The sequence below is a fragment of the Manacus vitellinus genome, unplaced genomic scaffold, assembly GCF_001715985.3.
Source record: "Manacus vitellinus isolate BGI_N305 unplaced genomic scaffold, ASM171598v3 scaffold_29_pilon, whole genome shotgun sequence".
NCBI classification, from domain to species: domain Eukaryota; kingdom Metazoa; phylum Chordata; class Aves; order Passeriformes; family Pipridae; genus Manacus; species Manacus vitellinus.
The window spans coordinates 782941-807801 of record NW_021940207.1 but is presented as its reverse complement, the minus strand read 5'-3'; the positions used below and the strand labels follow the sequence as shown (position 1 = coordinate 807801).

The 24861-nt window shown below is 42.0% G+C and overlaps 3 protein-coding genes across 3 annotated transcripts; 1 reads left to right on the top strand and 2 right to left on the bottom strand.

The window, feature by feature from the left end:
* Positions 1–2605: 2605 nt before the first annotated feature.
* Positions 2606–6138, bottom strand: NDUFB5 (NADH:ubiquinone oxidoreductase subunit B5; the record flags this gene model as incomplete). The annotated part of the gene is made up of 5 exons (XM_008924452.3): positions 2606–2852; positions 3433–3539; positions 4225–4286; positions 5056–5122; positions 6001–6138. Coding segments are annotated over 5 exons (495 nt in total), but the record flags the coding sequence as incomplete, so codon positions are not given.
* Positions 6139–7019: 881 nt separating this feature from the next.
* MRPL47 (mitochondrial ribosomal protein L47) lies at positions 7020–12170 on the top strand. The gene is made up of 7 exons (XM_029960720.1): positions 7020–7156; positions 7666–7811; positions 8355–8415; positions 9176–9272; positions 9791–9921; positions 11342–11437; positions 11880–12170. Exons 1-7 carry the CDS (start codon positions 7020–7022, stop codon positions 11995–11997), a joined length of 786 nt encoding a protein of 261 aa, XP_029816580.1. The 3' UTR covers positions 11998–12170.
* Positions 12171–13346: 1176 nt separating this feature from the next.
* Positions 13347–22956, bottom strand: ACTL6A (actin like 6A). Its single transcript, XM_029960827.1, has 14 exons — positions 22917–22956; positions 22072–22148; positions 21701–21875; positions 21251–21351; positions 19932–20029; positions 19146–19240; positions 18796–18902; positions 18621–18710; positions 18362–18423; positions 17937–18051; positions 17508–17588; positions 16373–16468; positions 15256–15342; positions 13347–14635 (listed from the first exon to the last, which is right to left on the bottom strand). Exons 1-14 carry the CDS (start codon positions 22939–22941, stop codon positions 14555–14557), a joined length of 1290 nt encoding a protein of 429 aa, XP_029816687.1. The 5' UTR covers positions 22942–22956; the 3' UTR covers positions 13347–14554.
* Positions 22957–24861: the final 1905 nt, after the last annotated feature.

The window sequence follows — 24861 nt, the reverse complement described above, 5'->3', positions numbered from 1 at the left end:
GGGCAGGGCGGCGGGGGCGGGATTCCCAGCCCGGTTCCCCGCCGAAGCCCCGCGTTTCACCCGAAAACCCTCGTTCCCATGAGGGAAGGACGGAGACTTCGCCTCCTGGTCTCCCTGTATAGCGCGGAGCAGTTTTCCCTTTGGCCGGTAATACTCTATTACAGTCTCTTTTATTTTTTTTTAGCAATTAAATACTACATATATTGTATTTTTATTTTTGTATGAAATAGGTACAGTAAAAAATGCATTGCGTATATTTCAACGCTCAGTCCCTCGCCCACGATTGCCCAGTGCCGCGATGCAGGTGTCCCGTGTGTCCGGTGACTGTCGCGGTCCCACCACGGCCGCGCCGACGGCTCGGATGTCGCAGGGCAAGCGGGGCAGGTCGGTGTGGAGGAACGAGGTGGTGGGATGCAGGGCGGGAATGCCCAGCCTGGGATGCCCTGGGATGCCACTCCTGCGGCAGTGCCAGCAACTAAACCCAGACCTCACGTCTTGAGGGGGACAATACCTTCAGCTTGAAGTGACCTTTTTCGGGCCATTTGCTGTTTCTCTCTGCTTTTCACTTCAAAAGAATAGTGAGGGGAAGGAGGAATAGAATGAAGTAACTTTGTAGGAAAAAATATTGAAATAACTTTTTTTTCAAGCAATAACTATTGCATGTGCCTGGCAGCAGCACCACTGAGGATATGACAGGCCCATTTAAAATGAAGATGAGTAATGTAGGTAAATAACCTTCCACACATCCACATTATATCCAAGGATTCATCGATCACTTCTAAGCAGGTGATGTGACCTTCACTAGAACCACCTTTTACCTCAAAATTTGAAGTTTCAAAAGGTGGTTCTCGGAAAATCTCAATTAAAAACAGAATGGAAAAATAAGTTGGTTGTCCAGCTATGAGCAGGCTGTGAGGCTGAGCAGAGCAGTGCACTCTGATCTCAGGAAGTTTTCTAGAAGTGTTGGGAACAATGTGAAACACCGAGGGCAGAATGTGATGTTCATGGAATGATTTTAGATTTACCCAAGAACAGACATTACATCAGACTTGTGAGCGCTTTGGATGCTGGATAAAAAACAGTAATACAGGGCCAGACAGATTTATTTTACCTGAGGAGACTTTGTGCTTTTTTAATGGCTTCCCTTATGAATAACTCAGCATTTATAAACAATGAGAGCCACAATAAGACATATGAGCCATCTAACCTGAAAGATTGATTCAAACAAAAAGGACAAGCAAAGCACTGATACAAAATCAATGTCTTTCTAATGTTTGGCCCTGCCAGGAAACAGCAAACAAGGCAGTTTTTGCTTAAAATAGTCCATGCAGTGTCACTTAATGTAAAGAAATTTATCTTTTAAGTTTCAAACCACAAGATGATCAGGGGTTAGTAAAGGGCTTGGGCTTATCTCCTTTAAAAAGTGGGGCTTTTGAATACAGACAGATAATTTAAGGTCACAAACTGTAAGAGGCACTTTCCATCACTCCTGAGATTTAAAACCAGAGGAGTACCATGGCCTGTAGAACCTGAGGAAACACATCCCTCTAGTGGCAAAAGCCTGCCAGGTAAAGGGAAAACCCTCAATATCCCCTATGGAATTGTTAAAAGTGGTGTAGAAAACCAGCTGTACAGTTCTGAAAATGCATGGCAGGTAAGTGTGGGGCTGTCCCAAGTGCAACTTGCCTTATTCACCTTATGTCTTTCTTAATTTGTTCTTGGTTAATGAAGGTTGCATGGCACATTTCCACATGAGTTAACTCATGTCAGCCCATACCATTCTCCCTGGCTTGATCCTTGCTCTTTAGCCATCCAGCAATCCTTCCACAACAACCTTCAACAAGCAGTTTCCTTTTTTCCCCTTCTTCATCATACTAAGCCTGCTACAGAAAGTAGCAACCTCTCTAACAACAGTATCAATAACTTTATATATTGCTAAAAGTTAGATATGCAGCAGTTAATAGGAAAATACTTATTTTAGTATTTGTCCACCAAGACTCTTCTTTCTCCTAAGAAGTTTTACATAGAATATTATGAGTTAGATGAAAGACTTAGACTTATAAAATCCCCTGAAAATCACTAAAACATGAATTTACACGCACCACTTGCTTTTTAATGTTCAAGAATCTTTCCTTTGCTTTCTACTCCGACATCTGACAGTGTAGATAGATAGTCATAGGTCTGGGCAAGCACTTATGTTTTAATTCTGCCTTCTGAAAACACAGGAGCTATCTGAGGTAATAAAACCTCAGTAATGAAAAAGTATTTGCCTAAAGTGGTAGATATAATCCTAATAATGCATAGATATGAAGGTATTTTTCTTACTTAGTTCATCTTCCACCAATTATCTGACACAAGGCACTGAGAAAGAAAAAACCTTACCGTTTCCTCTCCCTTTCACTTGAAACTTTAAATGCTAGAAATCACAAAATGAAAACTAGTATTACTAACTTGTTTCACATATATTAGGTCACAGAACATCACTGATGTTCTGAACATCACTGATGTTCTGAAGGAGTAATTTCTGCCAACTGACATAAGGCTGACTTTTGCTGACTTTAGCAGCTGTATGAGCTTAACTGCCACACACTTTCTTTCAAGTGACTGGAATCAACACAACCATTGTTTATTTTTATTCATTTCCATCAGCAAACAGCAGGATGTCTATTCCATAGCTCAGTCACAATTTGTCAGTATGCATTTAAGACCATGCACACTGTCCTAAAATTGTTTAATTGTCAGGTGTGGATTTCATAGAATTATCAACAAGGTTCTTATCAGGTGTTTCATAATGATACCAAGGTCCATCTCCCCGGTGTCTCATCAGTCTGCGTGCCTCCAACTCCATCAGCCTGAAAAAAAAAAGAACAATAGACACACTCAACATGGAGTTTATTGATGTATTGATTGTTTAACATCAGGGCATTACTGACATTAGCAATGACTTTAGCATCTGTGTTTTATAAATACTGCTTAAACACAGGTAATACCAAAATGTGAAGGGTTCAACTAAAACACGAGCTATGACATCCTTCCATTTTATTTTTTTTTCAGCAAGTTGTTTCGCAAAGGAGTAATAAAAATTCTTGCAGGAGTTTTGTCATAAGTTCTTGTCTAGCTGAAAGCATTAGCAGGAGCAAGAAGAGCTGTCCACTTGCTGACTCAGGAAGACTGAGCTATACCTGTATAAATACCAAGTGTTTTGAAGAGCCTCTGTTATTTTACAAGACTGCCCTTGGATTGTTCTGGTAATCTTAATACTGAAAAGGCAGGGACAACATATACAGTAACTTCCACCCTGGCAGCAGCACTCAGGGTCAGGTGATACAGGACAGCGCTTTATGTCAGCATCCAGCTCAGTATGTTAAGCAAAATCAAAGAGTCAACTACAGTGTGCATCAGTATTTTAAAACCATCAACTATAGAATGTACCTAATTTCAGTTTTCTTTGCTTCCATGTCAAGCACAGCCATCTGTTTCTCATAGTCCTTTTCAGGGGGGTCAAGGACATAACGAGCAATCCAGCGAGTGATGGGGTGCTGGAAAATAGAAAAGCAGAGGTTATTCATTTTCCAAGTAGAAATGTCATCATGGCTGAATAATTTTGTATATTCACAGTCCTGAAAAGATGTCGTAGACGTTATGAGTGCTGCCATTCAAACCATAATAGTAAAGTTAAAAACATGTACAACTATTTGTGAGGTCAGAACTCTAAAAAGCCATATTTCTTTTGACATTTTTAATGCCAAGATAACCTGCAGATGGCTATTCTGTAGCAAGATTAAAAGTTAATGGAAGACACATGATTTATTTTCTTTTTGTTGAAGTAAAGTTCCTTAAACTGCCACTGTAATCACTGAAATGGACCCCAAACCTTACTGTAAATAGTAACATTTCAAACTTTTGCTTCCACATAGAGGGCATTTCACTAGAAACAAAAGTCTAAATGAGTTGAAATAGTCACAATCATATTGCTGAATTCAATTACTTCCTACCAGAAACAAAACAGTGCTTGCAGCAAGAAGCCAGGGACTAATTTTAAGAAAACATAATGAAATTAAACACATACAACCTTGAATTTCTGACTATAAATATCTTCAATTCTAGATAAAAAAGCATGTGTGATATTGGACTTTAAATATTGTAAAAGTAAGTTTACTCCCAAAAGTATCATCAAGAGAAAGGCTGTCTGTAACATGCCACTCTCTTACATGTTACACTCACTTTGTAGTATTCCCAGTACTCTGGAACATAACCTTCGGGAATCTCTGCAAGTTCAGCTTCACCTGACAGGGAAAGGAAGAGAGGAATATTTAATCCTATGATTGTTTTTCAAAAGTACCTTATATTCTGCCTTTCACATTAGGAAAAGATCATTAGATCATTATTTCTCACGGACAGTACTTAATCCCTCAATGTGAGCTCTAACTGGACTTGCCATTTTTTCCAGACACATCACACTGCATGTACAGATCATGCTGTAGCTCACAGACTTTAGGTGACCCAACAAATGCCACTTGTGTACACAAACCACACACCAAAAGGGTGAAATTAGCAGCTATACAGAAGAAACAACTTGTATCAAGTCCACCAAAATGCCCTGTAAAGTACAGGAAATGAAAGCATGGATTTTTCCTAATTTCTCTATTAAATTAATCACAAATTATTACAGCAGTAGATTTAACACACGTATTGCCAAGCAGAATTTTGGCATCTTTGCTGGATTAAAGGTGACAGTTGCTGTCTTGTTAAAGTAGTACATAAAGCAAGGTAATACAGACTCCTCATGTGAACACAGAAGTGTTCACTAAACTTCACTGATATTTGAAAGACTGTCAAAAGATGGATTTTATTTTTTTTTAAAGCAACAACTAAAGAAAATATACTGGTAACATCTTCTATGCACTTATACAATATTATTGTAACTGTGAAGCCTATTTCATAGTCTTCCAAAGAGAGAGCCTTAAAATATCTCTTTTTTTTCTATCCAGCATGATGAGTTCCCATTTAATAATTCTGACATTGTACTTTGCTTAGCCATGACAGAGCACTCACCAATGAAGATGTTGACATACATTATGAACAGTGCTGCTGGTATTCCCGTCAGGAATATGTAGAATCTCTGTAGAGGGGATAAAAAGAAACAGTATGGGAAACTCAGAACCTGGGCAAAATTTAGATTAGGTTTGTCTGAAAATGGTGCACCAGCCAGTAATTCTTAGATTTGCATTTTTAGGTTAGAAAGGGGTGTTGTGTGTAAAGATTGCTGTTTGAAATGAGTTAATTAATAAACCAGAGCACACGAAGAGCGATGCTGTGTCAGTCCAGGAGCCTGTTCAGTGCAGCTTTCCCCTCTCCCAGCAAGGTCTGTCCCTGCAGGAGGGACAGCAACACTTCCCTGAACGCTGCCTCAGCATCTTGGGATGCCTGAAATGAGGCAGTGACACCAGTGCAATAATCCAACACCAGCTCTGGTGGCTGTGCAAGGCAGATAAAGGAAGCCTGATGCCGTGAAAGGGGTTGTATCAAATTGGCTGTCACCTGTCATAATAGGCTTTACCCAAAACCTGGCTTTGAGGGGTCAAATTCAGGTCAGTCTTCCTAAATCTCACCTCTGGTGTTAGTGGTTTAGGTAACTGAAGGCAAATCCTGCAGGAGAGTAACTAATACGTTTTAAAAAGGAGGATGGAGTGGAAAGCATTATGGCTTATGCATATATGAACATCGATATGTAATTCAAGAATGCTATTACAGCAGTAATTTAAGTACCTATCCCAACCCTTGCTATTTAGCCAGTCTTTTAAATTCATCTGTCCCTGATTTTACAGCATGTGACAAAAAATTCTTAAAGAGGACCTGCAATTCTTGTTTATCTGAATAGTGCCAACCATATTTTAGATGCTGTCACATCAACAGCACAGAAAGTTGTATTTTAGACACTCTTACACCATTTTCAAGGAACGTTTTACACCAAATGCAATAACTTTGTTTTTAACTCACCAACAAGTTCAGAAATCGAGTATCATAAAACTTTGTTGCCTTGATAATAAACATTCTCTTCCCATGGCCGCTGCTGTGTCGCACAGGAACTGAAAATTGAACCGAAGTGTTATGTTTGTGTATCCCATCGGTGATTATGCCAGGACAAGGTCAAACACACACGTGAGGAAAGAAAAAAACCAACTGTACAGCAGTGGCTGAGTTGTTCCGAGCTGGTTTTCTGGAGCTTATCATTGTTCATCTGGACTAATTTCCTATTTTACCAGCACGAACCTATTTTTTTTCCTAACTTTAGACATGGATCTACTTCCACTTGTAAGTCCCAACAAGTAAACCACTGAATGTCTCCCTACAGGGCCAAGTAAATTGACAATTAGCATGGCAAGAAGGTCAGCCTCCCGCACATTTCAATCAATGTTTCACCCCAAAAAAGGCAGTTTTTCATAGGAACAGGGACACGCTGCAACTGTTTAGCCCCCGGCTCTCCCCGCGGCCTCTAGCCCGCTCCCCAAGGTCACCTCCCCCCGGCACACCCGCCCCGCCGCTTCCCCACCGAGGCTGTACGCGAGGATGCCGGGAGGCAGGGGGCGATCCCAGGAGATCCGGTCGTTCGCCGGTGATCCGGTGCCGGCCGCCGCCGGCCGCCGCTCAGGGCCGCGGCCGGCCCTCAGCAAGCGGCTCATGGCCGCCATGGCTTGGGACTGGCAGCGGGGCGGGGCCGGTGGCGCCACTTCCCGCCGCGGGGTGAAGCCAGGTCGCCGCCATCTTGGAAAAGGGCAAGTCCCTCCCAGTGCTCCCTGTGCTACGTGAGGGCGGGGTTGAAGCTGGGCAGGCGCCATCTTGGCAAAGGGCAGCTCGTTCCCGGCGCTCCCGGCGCTGAGGGAGGCCTGGGGCGATGGCGGCGGCCGCGGTGGTGGATCGCTTTGGGCCGGCGCCTCACGGCCGTGCCTGCGACTGCCCCGGCTCGGCGGGCCCCTCCCGGGTTTACGCAACGCGCCGGGGGGGCTCTACTCGACAGCATGCTGGGGAGGCGGGCGGCGTTCCCGGGAGGATGGAGAGCATTGGCGGGAGGAGGCTGTCCGTGTGTCCTCGTGTCCGTCTGTCCTGGCTCCTCAAACCTGAGGGCTGCAGGGTGGTGTGTGGCCTCAGGCATCGTGTGAGGGCAGTGTGAAGGATTCCCTGTGCCTGTCACAGTTCTGCAGTCCTTGTCCCCGTGCTCCCAGGGCGGGGGTTTTGTGCTTTACCGCGTGTTCGCGGCTTTTGCCATTAAGGCACAAGGGAGGTGGTGGAGTCTCCCTCTCTGGAGACATTCCAACCCCGCCTGGGTGTGTTCCTGTGTCACCTGCTCCAGGTGACCCTGCCTGGGCAGGGGGCTTGGAGTGGATGGGTCTCCAGAGGTCCCTTCCAACCCTGGCGATTCAGCGGTGTATTCTTGTACAGCATAGCTCATTTGTCTCTGAGTATAGAAAGTTGATAATTAGATGAGATGACGGAAAGGAGAAAACACAGAGATGACATTTTTGTGAATAACCAAACCCATGCCTTTTCCCCCCAGCCCGTGGTCGGTCTGTAGGTCCTGTGCCTTTGTGAATGAAAGAAACATTCTCCTTCACCTGAATGTTATTTTTTTTACCATACGTGGCTTTCCTTCTTATTTTTATGCAGGTTGGTGCTGAACCTGTTTCACAAAAACCTGCCAAAAGCTGAACCCCTCCATCAGGTGAAGTTCCTGCACACAACTGTGTCTCGGAGGGGGCTGGAGGAGTTTTTTGATGATCCAGGAAACTGGGGAGAAAAAAGCGTCAAGTCTGGTGAGTTATATTTAGCATTTCTGGTAATGATCTTCGAGCCACTTGTGCTCAGCTGAAATCTGACCTGGTTTTTTGCATCAGAGAGTATTCAGAGCTGCATAAAACTTATTTTTCTATATGTATATATACATACATGTGTTTGTGCATTTTTATGCCTGTGTGTGTTCAGTGTTTGTGAAAGCAAATAGCTCTTGGGCAGCAAAATGTTTTGCTGTAAACCCTCTGCCTTGTTCTGAAGTGAGGTCCTATGGAACAAAAGTAATTCAATGTAGATTCATCTTACAGCTTTCCCTGTCACCAGGCTTTTGGAAACACCAATAAACACTACATGTAATTGCCTTTTTTGTGTATTTTTTGTATTTAAAGCAAAGCTGAATATCCCCAAGGATAGCTTTCCAAGTAGTAGTATTTTCTTTAAAATGATCCTTGTTGTGTTGATTCAGCTAAGCCTAATAGAAACACTTCTTTTTTTCTTTCCAAATAAGAGAACTTTGTTCTACTAAATCATTGGGGTTTGTTTCTGTTTATTTTTATTTTTTACAGGGGATGCATGGAATATAAAACAGCTGAGGGGCAAGAGTAGTGAAGACTTGCACAAACTTTGGTAAGTTTTAGTGAAGAAGGTTCCCTTCTTTCAGAGAAGCTCTGCACTTTTTATTGAAATGTGGCTGGTGAACTTATGAGCCAGTGACTTCAGTCTGCCACCCAGCTCTGCAGGCTCCAGCCTGCTTTAGGCTTGGAACAGCCCCAGTTCTGGCCCTGCTTGGAACACAGAAGCTCTACTGCAGCTGGCTGTGGGATAGTTGTGTCTGGGACAAAGGTTTGGTATGAAGATGCTGAATCTGAACCCTCTGGGTTGTTTGAATTGGACAGAGTTGGTTTTAAGTTCCTTGGTGGGGCCAAGACACTGTGTTAGATCAGGGTGCTCAGGTCTGTGTTTATTCTGATCCTGACAGTTCTCTGAGGCTGGAGGTTGTATCACCACTCCAGGCAGTGCCAGGGCTAAAATAGCACTTAATCATTACTGTGAAGAGTTTTTTCCATGCTGTCCTTTTGCTGTGCACCTGTAAGAAGAATCTGGCTCTGTCCAGGTAGGGGAAGACAACTTAGTGTTGTCTTCCCTCCCAAGCCTTCTTTATTCCAAGCTAAGTAAACCTGTCTCCCTCATCCTCTCCTTGTGTGTCTGCCCTCCCCTCCCCACCTCTACTGGGCTTTCTCCAATTGCTCAGTACCTTTTTTCTTCTTCATATAAAGCCAGCAGGTAGGAGATGGGATTTTACTGTGCTCTATCCAACAGGATAGTAAGTGAATAACTGCTAAGGTGTCCAGAAGTTGGTTTTGAGTTACTGTGTTCTCTGACCTAGGTATGTCCTGCTGAAAGAAAGAAACATGCTTTTAACTATACAGCAAGAAGCAAAACGACAACTCAAGCCTATGCCAAGTCCAGAACGGTTAGAAAAGGTGATTTGTTCATGCTACATAAAAATACAACTCTTAAGTAAAATAGCTCAGTGAAAGATGAAGTGTTTGTAAACTTGTTAAAGACCTTTTCTTTACATTATTCCTGATTTTAGTGTATGCACAAACACTGCTCAAGTCATATTTTGGTCACAGCAGCTTTCTCATCAACCAGTGGGCGTTACTGGGGCTGGGACCAGACTCCACAGTGAAAACTAAAATAACAAACAGCCAGTACAAATGACCTGACAGAAATACACACAGCAAACCTTCTGCTTGCTTCCCTTGCCTCCTCCCCACCCCTGCCTCAGAGCTTTCTGGATTAGCCAGCTGGTCTTCAAACAAACATCAGACCATCAGTTATTTCCTATCTGTCCTGCTCTCAAGTGAGGTTTTTAAAGCACTAGTGTGTTTTACCTTTGTTTTTCTTTTAAATTTTGTCTTAGGTCTTTATTTGAGATCTTTTAAATTGTTGGCGTTCTTTTTTGTTGGGCCATCCTGAAACTATTTACCATTTCCAGGTAGAAAAGTCTATGAAAAATATAGACTTGGTTGTGAAAGAAAGAGAAGTTGCTCTGAGGCTTTTACAAACTGGCCACGAAAAGCCAGTTCCTGGAGAGTGGAGACACGACTTCTTGGGACGCACCTTCTGGTACGGAAAACTTCCTTTTTTTTTTCTGTGTGTGAATTTTTCTTTGCGGTGAGTCTCTACCAGAAAATCCTTAACTAATCAGGGAAGGATTCATATATGGTATAGAACCAAATGTATTTTCTGGTCACCATTCCGGTGCTTCTTGAGTTTTGGCTTTTTTTTTTTTTAATGTGATTAAAATTGTTGCTAAACAATTCATCGGCAAACTTTACCAGTAATTATAACAAAATTAGTTCCATGTAACTAATTTGATTTCTGTACTCAGAGGATGTTTGTTACTACACCTTTTCTGTTACACATGAATGAACCAGGGAGTACTGTTCAAGTTGAACCATCTGGACTTTCCCAGTTACAATGCAAAATCCACATATTCAGGGACAACAGAGTACAAACAGCTGTTTGAAATTCTCTACTACTCTTGATATTTAAGTTAGGTAGAAGCTTCTAACTTTTGAATTATTTGTTGTCCAGACACTTTCAGTAATCTGTAATTTCAGGTGATGATGCTGAAGGCTCTGGCAGGACCTATTATTTCATTACCAGAATTTCACCCTCATCATATTGGCATTGGAAGCACTTAATTACAGTGTTCAGCTCTTCAGTAACAGTGTAGATAACACAAGATCAAATGTTACAATAATGGTGACTTTTCAGTTGTTATCCATTTGTTTCCCCCTTAAATGTAAATGAGCAGAGTACTGAATGCACTGACCACTAGATTTATGTCTCTGGGGATAAGGCTTCTGTGAATCTCCTTCTGCCTGGAAACATTGTCAAAAAAGAAGGCACTGCCATGTATTTTAAGTCCAGTCCCCAGTTAAAGCAGGGAGGGGCAGAGAACATGGAATGTTCGTTAAGCACATGCAGAAACTCTGGAATACACACAGTAGTAGGTCTGACACTCTGGATGTACTGGAGTCTGTAGCTAAGTCTGCACAAACCATCTGTGCAGCCCATGTGCAAGAGGAACCCTGAACAGAAATAAGAGTCTGTATTTAGGGGAAAGGCTTATGTTCTGGAAGACTTGCACTTGACAGGACACTCCAACACCAGCACTTAAAAGAAAATGGTAGTAGAAACAAAACTCTTTGGACACTGTTTGTTCACATCAGCTTTGGGAAGTTTTCTTATGAAGGAGTAACTTTAAACTAAAATTGCAAATAATGACTGTTTATACTGGGCCCAGCATTCAAACATCTACAGTTTTTAAAGCAAGACTACTCTGTACAGAAAGAGGCTGAGCTACACAGGAGATGCAGTTACAAACCAAGCCAGCAAGGGCTGGAAATAAATACCCCCCCACAAATTCTGCACTCTACCAGACCACTTTATCACTGTACTGAAAGCAAGAGAAACTGGTAGAATCCCAGAATGAAGACAGTGTATACATTCTGTAACCCCTTTTATCTGTCCCCAACAGGTACAGTTACAAGGAATGGCCGATACCATGGCACTTGAATGAAAGACACAAAAAGAAGAGATTCTATTACTTACCTTTTGTGAATAAGTTCATCAGGTAAAAAGATTTTTTTTTACATTGAAGGTTATTTTCTGATCTGTTTTTCAGTCCTCCTTATTCCACTTTACAAGGAAAAATAGTAGTAATCTTTTGTTGTTTTTATAGCTCCTAGACTGAAAATGAGGCTTTTTAAAATTACAGCTTGCTCCGTTTCTTTTTTCTGTTTCCACCTTAGTTACTAAGAGAGGTGGTTATGCAGTTGCACTGTAAAAGTAACTTCACATGCAGACTACCAAACGTCTGCCAGAGGTGTAAATTCTGTAGAATTCAGAAGCAGAAGGGAAAAAGAATTGCTTTGTAAGCTTTTTTACTTATCAAAAGCAAATGAATTCTAAGGCTGTTAATGCCAAGAGCCTCTGTCTGATTAGGGGGGTGAGCACATTAAGGTGGTCACAAGCTGTGTGGAAATTAATTAACAACACCCACTTCTCTGTTTTAGACTCAGACTTGAAAAATTCTTACGGAAAAGGGCAAGAAGGCAAAACCTGGAGAGGACGAAGCGGAAGGTCTTGGAAAGGAAGTTCCCTCACCTCGCCCTGAAGTCTCAGAGCCAGTAACCTGCTGGAAGAGCCCTGCAAGCAAGTGGTCAGGTGTCTGTGACTGAACACAAAACATGTTCTGAAACCACAAACAACTCCATGAGCATTCCAGAGCCCCCTTCTTTTTTTAATCCCACATTTGACTTAAATAAACGTGTGATCTGGAATTAAAAAGCAGCTTTGGTGCCTAAATGAAATCATAACGTTTGTTTCTAGAAACATCTGATAAATGTGTTAGCCAGCAGCTGTGAGACATCCACCAGTGAAGAGCAGCAGTGGAGTGCCAGGTGACAGTATGAAGTGTAGGGATGGTGTTTACCTGGCTTAGTTTAACAAAGATGCAAAACCAGACAGAAACGTGAAAGCATCTGAACCTCACGTAAACTTTTGCCCTGTTCATATTTTTCCTGATATATTTTTCTGAACATTTTCCCTGAGTTACAGGTAAGTTACCCAAGGTGCATTTGCTGTCTGCATAAATGCATGGGAGAGCAGGCTCTTCCTCAGGGCAGACTGAACTTTTCCCCTCCTTATGTGTGGCTTCTGAAAGAGTATAAAATATTCAGCATGGGAACTTTTAACAATGTGGTCCTCACACCTAGATTTCTATGACAAATTCAAACACTTGTACAGTGTTTTTTTGCAGAGTGCAAAACGTCTGAAGAAAGACTGCAAGTTTTCTGTGAAACTGAAGTAGAAAGGTACCACAGCTGCTCTCAGTGGATGGAAATACCTACTTCATGAAAGCTTTTACACCTCCTCGTGAGGTTGTTTAGAAATTTAGACTAAAATCACAAATACCAGTCTTTTAGGAAGCAAGTGTGCCCGGCAATATCCTCTGGTAAAACACTGCAAGGGAACCCATAGTCTCCCATCAGTATCTACCTCCATCATTCTGACCCTCAGTTACTCCTCTGCATCACATGAAATACCCACTGCCTAAACACAAAATCTTTACAGTAGTGAGAAAACCCCCAAAATGTTTTGCTCTCCCTCTGCTGCTGGAATATTCACAGACATTACCATCCTACAGCAATTCTTTTAGGATACACAGAAGATAAAAGTTGGTTTGACATGATGAAATCTAAGCACAGGTCACAGAAGGAAAGCTTAAAATGCATCACTCACTGCAGGGTGCCAAGGTACAAATTCAGCTGACATTCCATGTTCCACTTAGATATGAACTAGACTGAGTCTTTCTCTTCCAGAATGACAAGAGCTGGTGACTTAGATCACTTAGGGCTGCTGTCTGCAGTTTGTCTCATTTTGAGAGAGAAATGTGGTTTATCAATAGCTTTGAAAATCTGGGTGAAGCAACTTCATCTCAAGAGCAGCTCCTGGTTATGATAAAGACACAAGCAAGCTGGTTTGATAAATTACTTTATTGTTTGGAGGTAAGGTGAAACGTTTCAAATAGAGGCCACATATTTACCCACAAGGTCTTTTAGGATATAAAAATGCAGCAGTACTGTTTACTTTATGTTTATTCTTTTTAGATCAGTTAAATGCTATTTGGTTTTCCACAGCTTTTGAGATAAGGAGCAAAACTTCACTGTGTCCCAGAACAGACCACCACACAGTTGTAAATGAAAGTTAGCTTAACAGCAATGTTGAGCTGCATCTTCACAGCCAGTTCCTACTGAACAAAAAATAATCATCCCCATTGCTGTGACCCTGAGAGCACCTTCCCCATGCAAACACAGGCACTTACTGACCCTGCTGCGAGTCCCCAAGGGATCCAGACCTTGGGCTGCCCCTCGGAGTTACAGCTCCCTGCAGCAATGTCAAGCCACACCCTGATGGCTTCTATTCCTGTTCTCCCAAGTACTGGAGAGGCAATTTTTTTATCTCAATTTCCCTGGCTCGAACAAGTTTTGCTTCTCACCTACATCACAAAGGCATTAAATACATTCTTAGAAAGCAGGTGGAAAGCAGTGATTGCTGACTGAAATGAAACTGCTCCTTAACAAAAAAATAGCAAACCAGTGCTTAATATAACATTCACTCAATGGAATGTAACACTTCTGTGAGACAGTAAAAGCTTACAACCAACTACGTCACTGAATACAAACTTTCAACTTTTAAAACAACAGACTAACTTTCTCTGCAAGTACTCACAAAGCTCCTCAAATACAAAAGACCAAATTTTATTTCTTTAAGAGAGCATTAAGAGCAATTTAAGGCCAAAGTACCAGCAAGGAAGACTAATATGTGTAAGTAGACAAGAAATATTTAATAAATAAGCACAGGCATTTGCAAGGTTATGCCTCTATCTATTAGCTAACCTGTAAAGCTGTTCCCAGGAAAAGATACTAGAGAAAATAGACATTTATACAAAATTATAAAATGCTTGTTACATGAATTATTGCTTTACAAGGGATGTAAACATCCTTTTTCTATTATAGTACCAATTAGGTCTCTCAAAATTTCTAAGGTTTGTTAAAATGGAACTTGAATTATGCAAAAAACCCATTATAAACTTTCTACAAAAAAGAGTCCATCCCATTCCTGAGTATGCTAAAGCTATAAAACAGAAGGAGCACCGAGCAGGCAGCAGTTTTCACAGTAAGAGGTCTTAAGGACATTTTCTTTCTACACACTGTTTCCCTCCTTCTTCATATTCTTGTTTAGAAATCCACATCTGTTGAAAAGTACCCTATTAAAAAAAAAAAAAGGAAACAAACCCAACACACAATTAAAAAAAATAATAAGAAAACAAATCAAGATTAACTGAAACATGATTAGCTTTTCCTAGGCAGGAAAACAAGCAAGTCCTTACATTGAGGTAGCAGAAAGTCCTTACATTGAGGTAATATGACTTGACCTGCTTAACTGTCTTCTCCTTGATTTTTATTTTGCAGGGATTAAACTCAACACAGGAAGTCTAGTACCAAATACTGATTTCAATCTCCCTTTTCCATGCTGATAAATTAATCCCCACAAACCATTTCAGCACTCAGTAACTGGTAGAATTAAGTTCAAGAATATGATGCAGAAACATGTTTGCTACTTTCATGGCCTACTAGACACATGTAAAGGCTGCATTTCAAGCCTGCACCTTTCCATTAAAAATGGGACAATGTGGCAAGGCATGTTTTCACTGGAGATGCTCCTATCTGTTTTTTAAATAGATCCTCCTCACCTCACCATGAGGATGGCCAAGGAGACTGTGATTGCTGCCTTAGCACAAACCCTGCAACATGCACTCATGGGGAATTAGATTTTTGGGTGACAGTTCTGCTTAGCATGGAAACACAGTAACACAGGTGTACTAACCAAAGAAGCCAAAATGGAGCCACCAATCCACGAGCTGAACCTCCGCTCCACAGTCGTGTTGTTCGCGATCAACTTCAGGCGCATGCTCTGAGCAGGAAAGGGGGCAAAACAGAATCATCACACAAATTGTAGGCTGGTGATCTTCAGGGACAAGAAGCACAAGAACTTGGGGTATATACCAAAATGCAGGTGGAAAAGGTCCATTTTATTACATTTGCAATACTGCTCATCCACCCTCTGTTTAGAATCCAAGAACAGCTGCAGGGGGACAGGACACGTTGTGGCTTTTACCTTGTCTCCCAGCAGGGAGCAGAAGCAAATGCTTAAGGCAAGGAACAGGGCAGGTGGAGAGCAATAACATCACAGTATATACTGTCCTCTCCAACACTGCACTGGGACTAAATGTCTTATGCTGCTGGACTTAATTGGTCTAATTTTTTTTTGAGCCATTTATTCTTTTTGCTTTCAAAATGCCTTGTAGCAGTAAAATCTTTCAAATTCAAGGGGCTCCTCCTCAGCAGTGTCAGTTTTTCCTAACATTCATCATTTCAGAGTTGTTACAAGCAGAACATTTTTCCTTGAATATATAAAAATTTAAGAAATACCATAAGCTATATCTGCTTTCAAGAACACAGGTGTAAGGTGTTAATGCTTCGACATTAAGTTATTAAAAAATATATGTAAGTATGTTAAATCACCAGGTTTTTGTCTGGGAGTAAGTTGAGTTGTCTGTAGAATTGAGGAAAAACAATTCTTACAACAAAGTGACAAGATCTCAGGCAGAATGACTGAATGTGCCTCAAGTCAGTCAACAACACTTCAGAAGAGGGGCCACCAAGGGAAATACTTGCTTAAGGACAATTGCAGAATTTAGGATTACAATCTGAAAGCAGGAGTGGAGCAGTAAAATACTGAAGAAATGTTGGAATTTATTTTGTATAAAAACCTTTCAAGACTTCTTTCTTTTCTTTAGAGAAGGAGATTTCTTACCCTGCAGAAATCTGTTCAGCTGTTTGGTTCCTAACAAAGTCAAGGCTATCATACATGCTTGTGTATTTATGTGGCAGAAAAGCAAAATGGTAAATACTCAGTGCAGGAATTGAAAGAGCTGCTTTACCGGTGGAGTTTTCTGAGACAGCTCTCTGTTCAATCTGTCTGTGAAACTCTGTATTAGAGTGTTTCCTCCTGCTACAATGACACTGCCATAGAGGCCCTAAAAAGAGAAAAAACAACATTAACAGCATTAACTCTGAAAACAGCTGCTACTCAGCATAGAAAGGGATGGGACACAAGTACATATAGTCAACAGCAACATCACCTGATGCCAACAGTACTACCTCTCCCAATTCAATTAATTATTTAATCACTTAAAAATATTTCAAATAGCTTAATATTAAACTAATGAAGGGAGAAGCCACATGATTATCTAATGATAATGATCATTCTAATGATAACCATCATAATGAAACACAATATATACATGATAATCATCATAATGATTATCATCATTCTAAATGCTTTCACAGAACAATTTCTACTGTGGAGAACCCTAAACCTACAGATCTCCCCTGTATCTGAAGCGTTGGTTTTCTTACAGCTGAATGCAACCACAAAAAAAAAAACCCCACAGCCCTGCAGCAGTTTTCTATCTCACTAATGCTGCAGGTGGTGAACACACACCATGGCCCAGCTTATAGAGCCTGCCTGACGTGCTGGTTAAGAGGAAAAATTTTTGGAACAACCCCCATACAGTCTGTATCAAACTTGAATATTTTCAAATTGACACCTGAGAAAGGTAAAGCGTAAGTTTTTAAAAAGAAAGTTTTCCTTTAAAACTTCTTCTCTTCCTCCTACTCTCTATAAATTCCATATACTTTCTAAACATAAACTAATTACATCTGCCATGCCTAAAAATCTGAAGGTAACAGTCAAAGTTATGAACATAAAATGCTCATCTGAAGCCAGTCCAGGGCACATTATGCAGTGCCAGCCACAAAATCTGCACATTAGACATTTAAATATAGATAGAAACACTAAGTAAAAAAAATCCTGATTTAGCATTTTGTAAGAAAAAACAGTAATGGTGCATATGCCAATATAAAAATATGTGATACTTACAGAATTATTCTGATGTATTTATCATTATCCTAGTAAATCCACATTTCTTCATCAACAATGTTCTAGTCCCAAAAATACAAATCAGCACAGAAATATCTGTGCCTTAAAATACTGCCAGGCTGACTAACACTCACCGGCCTGATGTCGATATCACACATTCCAACGCTTGTTGTGACAACGTGGCTCACACCCAACATCGTGTTACCAGACAAACCCTGCAAGGAGAATTAGGAATCCACACATCATCTCTTCAGAAGAGCAAGGCATAGAAAAGCCCTGATGAGCTGGAGTTACAAGTATCACTAGAGAGGGAGCCAAGCATTTTTTTAGAGAAGGAAAAAAAAACACTGCTATTTGCCCATTCAGCTTATCACCACCCCTTAGAACATTTCATCCCTCACTTGCCCAGTCCTAACAAGACAGAGAAATCCCACCCCCAAGAGAACCCCACAGTGCAAATACACACATCCATATCATGAAATTAAGAACATCATACAAAAGGAAGACAAGTGAGAACCTAGCAATGCAAAGCCTTCCAATTACACCTATCTCTGTGGTTTTACCTTTACATTGGAAGGGTCAAACAATCCCTCGGGAATTTTCAGACGCTCCGCACCGAAGTCACAGTTGTAGCCGTTGGGGAACTCATAATGAACTGTTGGCATCTGTGCTGCCACCCTGGAGCACAGTGAGAAGGCAACACATTAAAGTGCTCTGTGAACAGGCTGTCAGGTTATCTAAGCAGTGTTACAAACTAAATTTCCAATGGGAATATTGTGATTGATAAGACTTACACTTTCAATAATAATGATCTCATCTTGGAATATTAAATAAAAAGCTATCACCTGGATGTATGTTGTATCCCTACTTTTATAAATGAACAGTTCTTGGATAATTTTCTTCCACAACAAAACCAGCCAACAGCAATGGCTGAGCACCCCATGCACAAATGGTAACTAAATTCACAAGAAGGAAAAAAGTAACGTACTGTTCATCATAGGTTGAATCTGATACTTGGAGGACAGAAGCTTGGAAGTCCTGAATGACACACTATGGAATTAAGAATAATATGGTTATAAGAATTTCAGTATTCAATTTTATGGAATTTACAGAATTGATACTTTTTAAAGATTTTTCTAGTCCTTCAGCAGAAAATCCTGATATACTTGCAAACAAAACTTATTTATGTTTATTTATTTTGTTTATTTATTTAGGGGAGCTGAGAACAGGAGGAATGATCTACTTACATTGCACATGTAGTTGTGCCAAGACCTGGTGACCTGGGGTAACTTCTCTTTTCTCTTCCAATTTGCAGGGGACCCCTCACGAACTGCCTCCTGGGATTGTAGGATAAATGATCATCAGTTAAACATTTAAGTCTCTCCCCAAGAAAACACTTAGTAAATAAAGCTACTTTCCCACCTTTGAAGCAATCATATAGGGAGGAATTATCTCTATGTTCATTTCCTGAAACAATTCCCGGCACTGCATAGTAATAAAGTCTCCTGCAAGTGGTGATTTTACAATACCTAGAGAACAAAAAGGGGATTCAAAATAAATTAAAAAAAAAAAAACTAAACCACACAAAACCCCCACTAACCCAGAAAGTACTAAAATCATTAATAAAATCCCACAACTATTTGTCAGTGAACACCAGGGTTTTTTTCCCTGCTTAAGGGGATACATAGATTTTAAAACAACAAAGCTACAAGCTGAAATCAAGCTAATTCAACCTTGATACTGCAAATGCTGTTACCCATGAAAGTTTTTACCTTGCTGAAGCACATATCCATCATGCACTGGAATAGCAGTGGTGTGTGTTGCTCCACTATCCAAAATGAGACCTGTAGATCTCCCATTAGCAAAGCTAGCCAAAATGATTAAGGAAAACATTGTAATTTTCACTTCAGAAAAAAATGTCGCCATACAGTTAGAACATAACTAGGAATGAGGACCCCAATGTGTTACTCCTTGGCTCTGCAAAAGGATTTGTCATTTTCCAGTGTGTACCATCTTTCTGTGAAGTGCACAACCTTATAGAGAAAGCAGCATTTACCTTCCATCTGTGAATTAACTTAAGCTTCAGATGTACAAAGGTGAGATTTCACATTAACACTATGCAGAAAGCTCTAAGTACATTCAGCTCATTTAGACTCTGAAGCTGAAAATACATTATTAGTTTAAAACAATTACAAATATTCTTCTTAAGGCTATGGGAACTTCAAGCTCTAATTACTGTATTTAGTAGTGTGGACAACACCATTTCAGGTCTGTAATATTCTTATCCATGGTATACAATGGAAAATAAAATAATAATAATAAAAAAAAAGACTTGGCCTCCAAGGAAAACAGTCAGACTGGGAGAACTTCAAAAATGAGCTCTAATGCTTTAAAGTTCAGAAACGGAATTTGTTTACTTCCTCCCTAGATGTTTATGGAAAAATCAATCTGAAAGAAGTCAGACATGCTGTTATACCCAGAATTGCCTAGAATAGGTTTGCCATAATTTCCTGGGGGGAGGAAAAAAAACCCATGCAGTGAAACATTTCGAAGGATACGCTGTTAGAACGGCAGTTTTACACAGGAAAAAAGCAGGGATGTTGTAGTGCTCAAACATCAACTCCGTCAGTTTTTCACGCTTTGCTCTAGTATTCCACTAAAAAATAATAAATCCAAACCACAAATAAGTGGCCAAAAAGAAGATGTGTTTACACAGTAACAGGTTGCTAACACATTAGAAGAACGGCAGACAGTTTCAAATCAGATCAAAAGATAGATTTCTAGCAGTTTACTTCTTTATAACCTTTTTTATTCCAATTATACTATAAGAAATTAATGCTTATCTATCACACAAAAGTGATACACACCTTTCCTGTTACAACAGAGATTTCTTTATACTTCTACAGCTCTTACAGTATCAGCCTCTGAAAGAACTCTCTAAAACAAGTACCATGCCCATTCCCAAGGGGAAAGCTACATGAAGTAACTTGCCCAGTGGGAAGAAAAATAAATCCAGATTTTCCAGTTTCCAAGGTATCTTTCTACAGTTCTACTGTCGGTGATTAAGCCAGGATACAGCTCAAATATTCAACACATTACCGAAAACGTTTTTCCCAAGCCAATACAGTAAGATCAGGTCTGTAAGGAGAATGTTAAGGGGAACCTCTACTCAGACACCCACTGAGCCACCAAACATGAAACAGCCATTGCAAATTCATCTACACTCCACAAGCTGCAATTCAACACAAGGGAATAACGAAAAAGAAAATCCTTTTCATAAGATTTTATTAAAGAAAGGTATAACTTGTGTATGGCATTTCTACCTTTTCTACTCTGATTTCAAGATCTGCCCTTTAAATGCTGAGCATTATTAAATGACAGAAACCTTGTCCACTGATTTTCCCAGAAATTTGCATTCGTCCACTTCAGTTGCCTTACAAGATCACTTACAGAAACAAAGACAGAAAAATTAAAACTTCTCCATTATAAATGCTATTCTGTGTCATGTAATAGTAGTTTGTAAGGCTGAATGAAGCAGATTTTCAACAGCATTTTATTATGTGTAACTTATATATAACACGTCCAAACATCTTTTTCCTTTTATTCTAGGCAGTAAATTTTTTTTTTAGATTTTTGACTTCTTTTCAATAAGTAAGAAACAATAGCATATTGCAAATACTTTCTAATACAACTCATATAAACCTTTTCAAATTGGTTTGGTTTTTTTCCAGAATCTGGCAAAGTATTTTAAAATTGTCATTTCTATAGCTAGGATTTAAAACTTGTCACCTAAAAGCCAATGTCAGACTTATCCAAGACTAATGTTTGTAGAGTCATCAAAAAAGACTTATCAAAATGCAAAGCTCCTTTTACTCACTGGTGCTTCAGACATAAGGACAGGATGCAAACTTGCTTCAGATTTAATGTGCATCTTGTAAGTGTGATCCAGTATTGCCTGGAAACTATCCCAGTCTTCAACTGTAACAAGATTGAGGCAACCAGATTAGTTACATCCAAGTTTTGGTTTATTTCATAAGTACATAGAGGTTTTCCATTTTTTTTTTTTTTTTTGCACAGAGCTCTTTAGTCAAAAGCTATCTCACCAGACATAAACCTCTTTTAACAGCTCTGCATAATCCTCTTCCTTTGCAACTACCAAGACTTCAAGAATTATGGTGAAAGTCCACTAACAGTGAAAACCAACCATATTCCATGCAATTTGTAAATCAGGTATCTGTTCTTACAGCTTGTTGACATGAAAGCTATGACCTTCTGCAGCCTGGCAATGCTATTTTAAAATCAGGTAGAAAAAGACAGAGCACCATACTCATTCCATTTTTTAAAGGTGAAATGGCCTCCATATTCTCCCTCGGGACTCTCAGGGCATTGGTGTCTATGTAGTAAGTTGGGCCCCCTTGTTTGCCTTTGTCACCATCTATCTCCATCAGAGTGCTGCCATTGTCTCTTTCCAGCACTACGCCAATGGCTGTTGGAAAATCAACCTGTAAGGCAAAAGGCAAGCAGTACAAGAGGATTCATAATGTTTTGGATGTTGGTTTTTTTCCTCATAAATTCAGAGGTTTCCTTATACAACCCAGTTATAACAAAACCCAGTGTATTCTGAAAAGCTGGAACTCACAAACAAGACCCAAGGCATAAATTCATATTGTATTTCCATCGAGGCACACAGACTCTCACCTTTGGACAGTCCTCGCCTGCATAGCCTGCTCTGACAGTGTACGAGCCAATGTCAAACACCAGAGCCCCAACTTCATCTGAAAAGATTGTTAATAAATGGTGAATGGTTATTGCACTCTTCTGCAACCCTGACCTTTCCCTGCCCACTGCCTGCTTTGCTTGCAAAAGCAGAAAAGCCAAGGGATCGAGGCAAGGAGAAACTTCTCCGCTCAGAACTCCAGTTACCAGAGAGCTACCGGAGGGCTGCAGACAGGCTTTGACTGCAACCCCTTCCTCTCGTGTGAGTAAAAGGGGAATTTTAACAGACGAGGGCGAACGTGGTTGCATCTAAACAGATCACAAGAAAAAGCTTTCAAAAAGTTCTAACTTAGCGGCCACTCGAAGCCGGGCGAGCGCGGAGCTCCCGGGGGGATCGGGATGAGGAAGGTGGGACTGGAAGCAGCGACCGTCCGAGTGGAGGGGCCACAGCACGAAGCGCCCTCATCCCTGCGGGCCCCGATCCCCGCTGAGCTCTGAGCTTCCTAAGGCAAAAACCTGTCTGAAACCATCCCCCGGACCCCAGAGCCCACGGGGGGACCCGCACCCGGGTCCCGAAGCACCGAGACCCTCCCCGGCCCCCGGTATCGCCGATCCTGCCCCAGGCCGCGGCCCGGGCCGTCCCGGGGGAGGGGCACCTCGGCCCAGGAGGACCCAAACAAGGCCCCCGCTGCCGGCTCCCCCTCACGGTGGGACGCGGAGGGGCCGTGAGAGGCTCCTGGCCGGGCTCAGGGAGGCGGGAAGCGCCCCGCGGGAGCCGCACGCGCCGCCTCGCGGGGCGGGGGAGGGGAGGGCGGCGCCGGACTCACCTCCCCCGTACACGCGCCGCCTCATGGCTGCACGCTGGGCTGGGCCGGCCCCGCCGTTCGCCGCGCCCGCAACCGCGCCGCCCGCCGGCCCCCGCTACGCCGCCGGGCCCCGATGTCCGCGGCCCGCGCTCCCCGCCCGCTCCTCTCGCCGCCGACCCGCAACAAAAAGCGCCCCGGCCGCGGCTCCCGCCTGCGGCCCCGGCCCGACCCGCAGCGCCGCGACCGCCCGCCAATGGCAGCCCCGCGCGGGCACAGCGGGCCAATCGCCGCCGATGGAGGCGGCTGTTCCCAAGGAGAGCCAATCCGGAGCGGGATGGGGAGGGCGGGCAGGGGAGCTGGGAGAGGCCGGGCGGGGGAGGGAGGGGCTGCGGGGAGAGATGGGTGAGGTGGGGACGGTGGAGGGGAATCACGGAGTCTTAGAATAGATGAGGGTGGAAGGGAATACAGTGGGTCACCTGGCCCAAACCTCCATGCTCAGGCACGGTCGTCCCAGAGCACGTGGCACAAGATTGCGTCCAGGCGGTTCTGGGATATCTCCCAGAGTGAGGGAGACTCCACACCCTCGCTGGGTAACCTGCTCCAGCGCGCAGTTACTGCACGGTAACGAAGCTCTTCCTTATGTTCAGGTGGAACTTCCTGTGCATCAGTTTCTGCCCTTTGCGTCTTGTCTTATTGCTGGGCACCACCGAGCAGAGCCTCGGGGATAAGCCACCACCACAGCCGAGACGAGAGGACATAGTCCCAAGCTGCCCCAGGGGACGTTTAAGTTGAACAGTAGAAAGATTTTCATCATAGAAAGAGTGATTAGACATTGGAATGGGCTATCCAGGAAGGTGGTGGAGTCACTGCTTCTGGAGGTGTTTGAGGAAACACGGGATGTGGCTCTTAGTGCCATGGTCTGCTTGTCGTGGTGTTGGGTCGTAGGTTGGACTCGATATCAGAGGACTTTTCCAACCGAATTGATTCTGTGATTTTGTGATTCCCCCGCTGCTGTCACTGATGTGTTGGGCTCTTGCACTGAGAATGAAATGTGTATGAAGTACATCTTGATACCCGCACGTTGTGTTGTTCCTTTCTCGTTTGGGGCACAGCCCTCGATCCCTGAGGCTGCTGTGCCTGCAGGGCTGGGCGGTTCAGATCTGCCAGCTCAGCTGCCAGTTTCTCAGCTGAACTTGTAATTAGGCTTTCACATCGCCTTGTTTGATGTCGGCGTGCTCAGCCAAACCTGGTGTTCAGCCAGAACAGCCAGAGAAGGGAAACCGTAAAGATGCAGGAATTCAAGAAAACGAAAGAGACCTCAGACAAAACCAGCAGTTAGCATTAGAGAAGACTAAAATTCTAGCTGGAGGGGAATTGGCTTAAAGGGAAAGTGTTCCTGGTATGCACCTTCTTCAATTCTTATATGAAATGAGTGGTTTTTTGGAGGGGCTGGGGAGCTGAGTGTTCTTTTAAAGTTCACATAAGATTTCTTATTTCTTATTATTAATATCTTAATAAGGATCTCCAAGTGACTAGATTTAGTCAGCATAATAGAATATTTTATTTATTACCCTTACGTTTGCCTATAAAATGCTACATAGCATAATGGGTGATCTTAATAGCAATTAATTATTGGACTGTAAATAACAAAAAAAGTGTTTCTTAAATTTTCGTCAGAAGACAAAAATTAGTGGTGTGAGCTCGCTTTGTCTTATTTTGATAGGGAGTTCAGAACTTCCTACAAAGCTTTGTTTTTTGTCTAAGTTGTGACTTAAATTTCAGTTCTATCTCCTTATTTACACTGAGTTTAATCAGGGAGGTAAGAAGAGAGACAAAATTGACATTTCGTGTACCCAGTAGTTTTATGCAGGAAATTTGTAAAGCTGTTGAAAATAGATCTAATTATTGGAAATGTCAGCAAAATTTATGCTGGTGAAGGAGAAAATCAGCCTGGATGTGTGTGTTT

Coding starts and splice junctions, on each gene's coding strand:
- ACTL6A (XM_029960827.1), bottom strand. CDS start 22,941: ATGAGGCGGCGCGTGTACGGGGGAG. Junction 21,352..21,700: donor ACCTTTAAAAAATGGAATGA/GTATGGTGCTCT, acceptor ATCTTGTTACAG/TTGAAGACTGGGATAGTTTC. Junction 18,052..18,361: donor GATTCAACCTATGATGAACA/GTACGTTACTTT, acceptor ACTGTGCTCCAG/GGTGGCAGCACAGATGCCAA.
- MRPL47 (XM_029960720.1), top strand. CDS start 7,020: ATGCTGGGGAGGCGGGCGGCGTTCCCGGGAGGATGGAGAGCATTGGCG. Junction 7,157..7,665: donor TGTGTGGCCTCAGGCATCGT/GTGAGGGCAGTG, acceptor ATTTTTATGCAG/GTTGGTGCTGAACCTGTTTC. Junction 8,416..9,175: donor GAAGACTTGCACAAACTTTG/GTAAGTTTTAGT, acceptor TCTCTGACCTAG/GTATGTCCTGCTGAAAGAAA.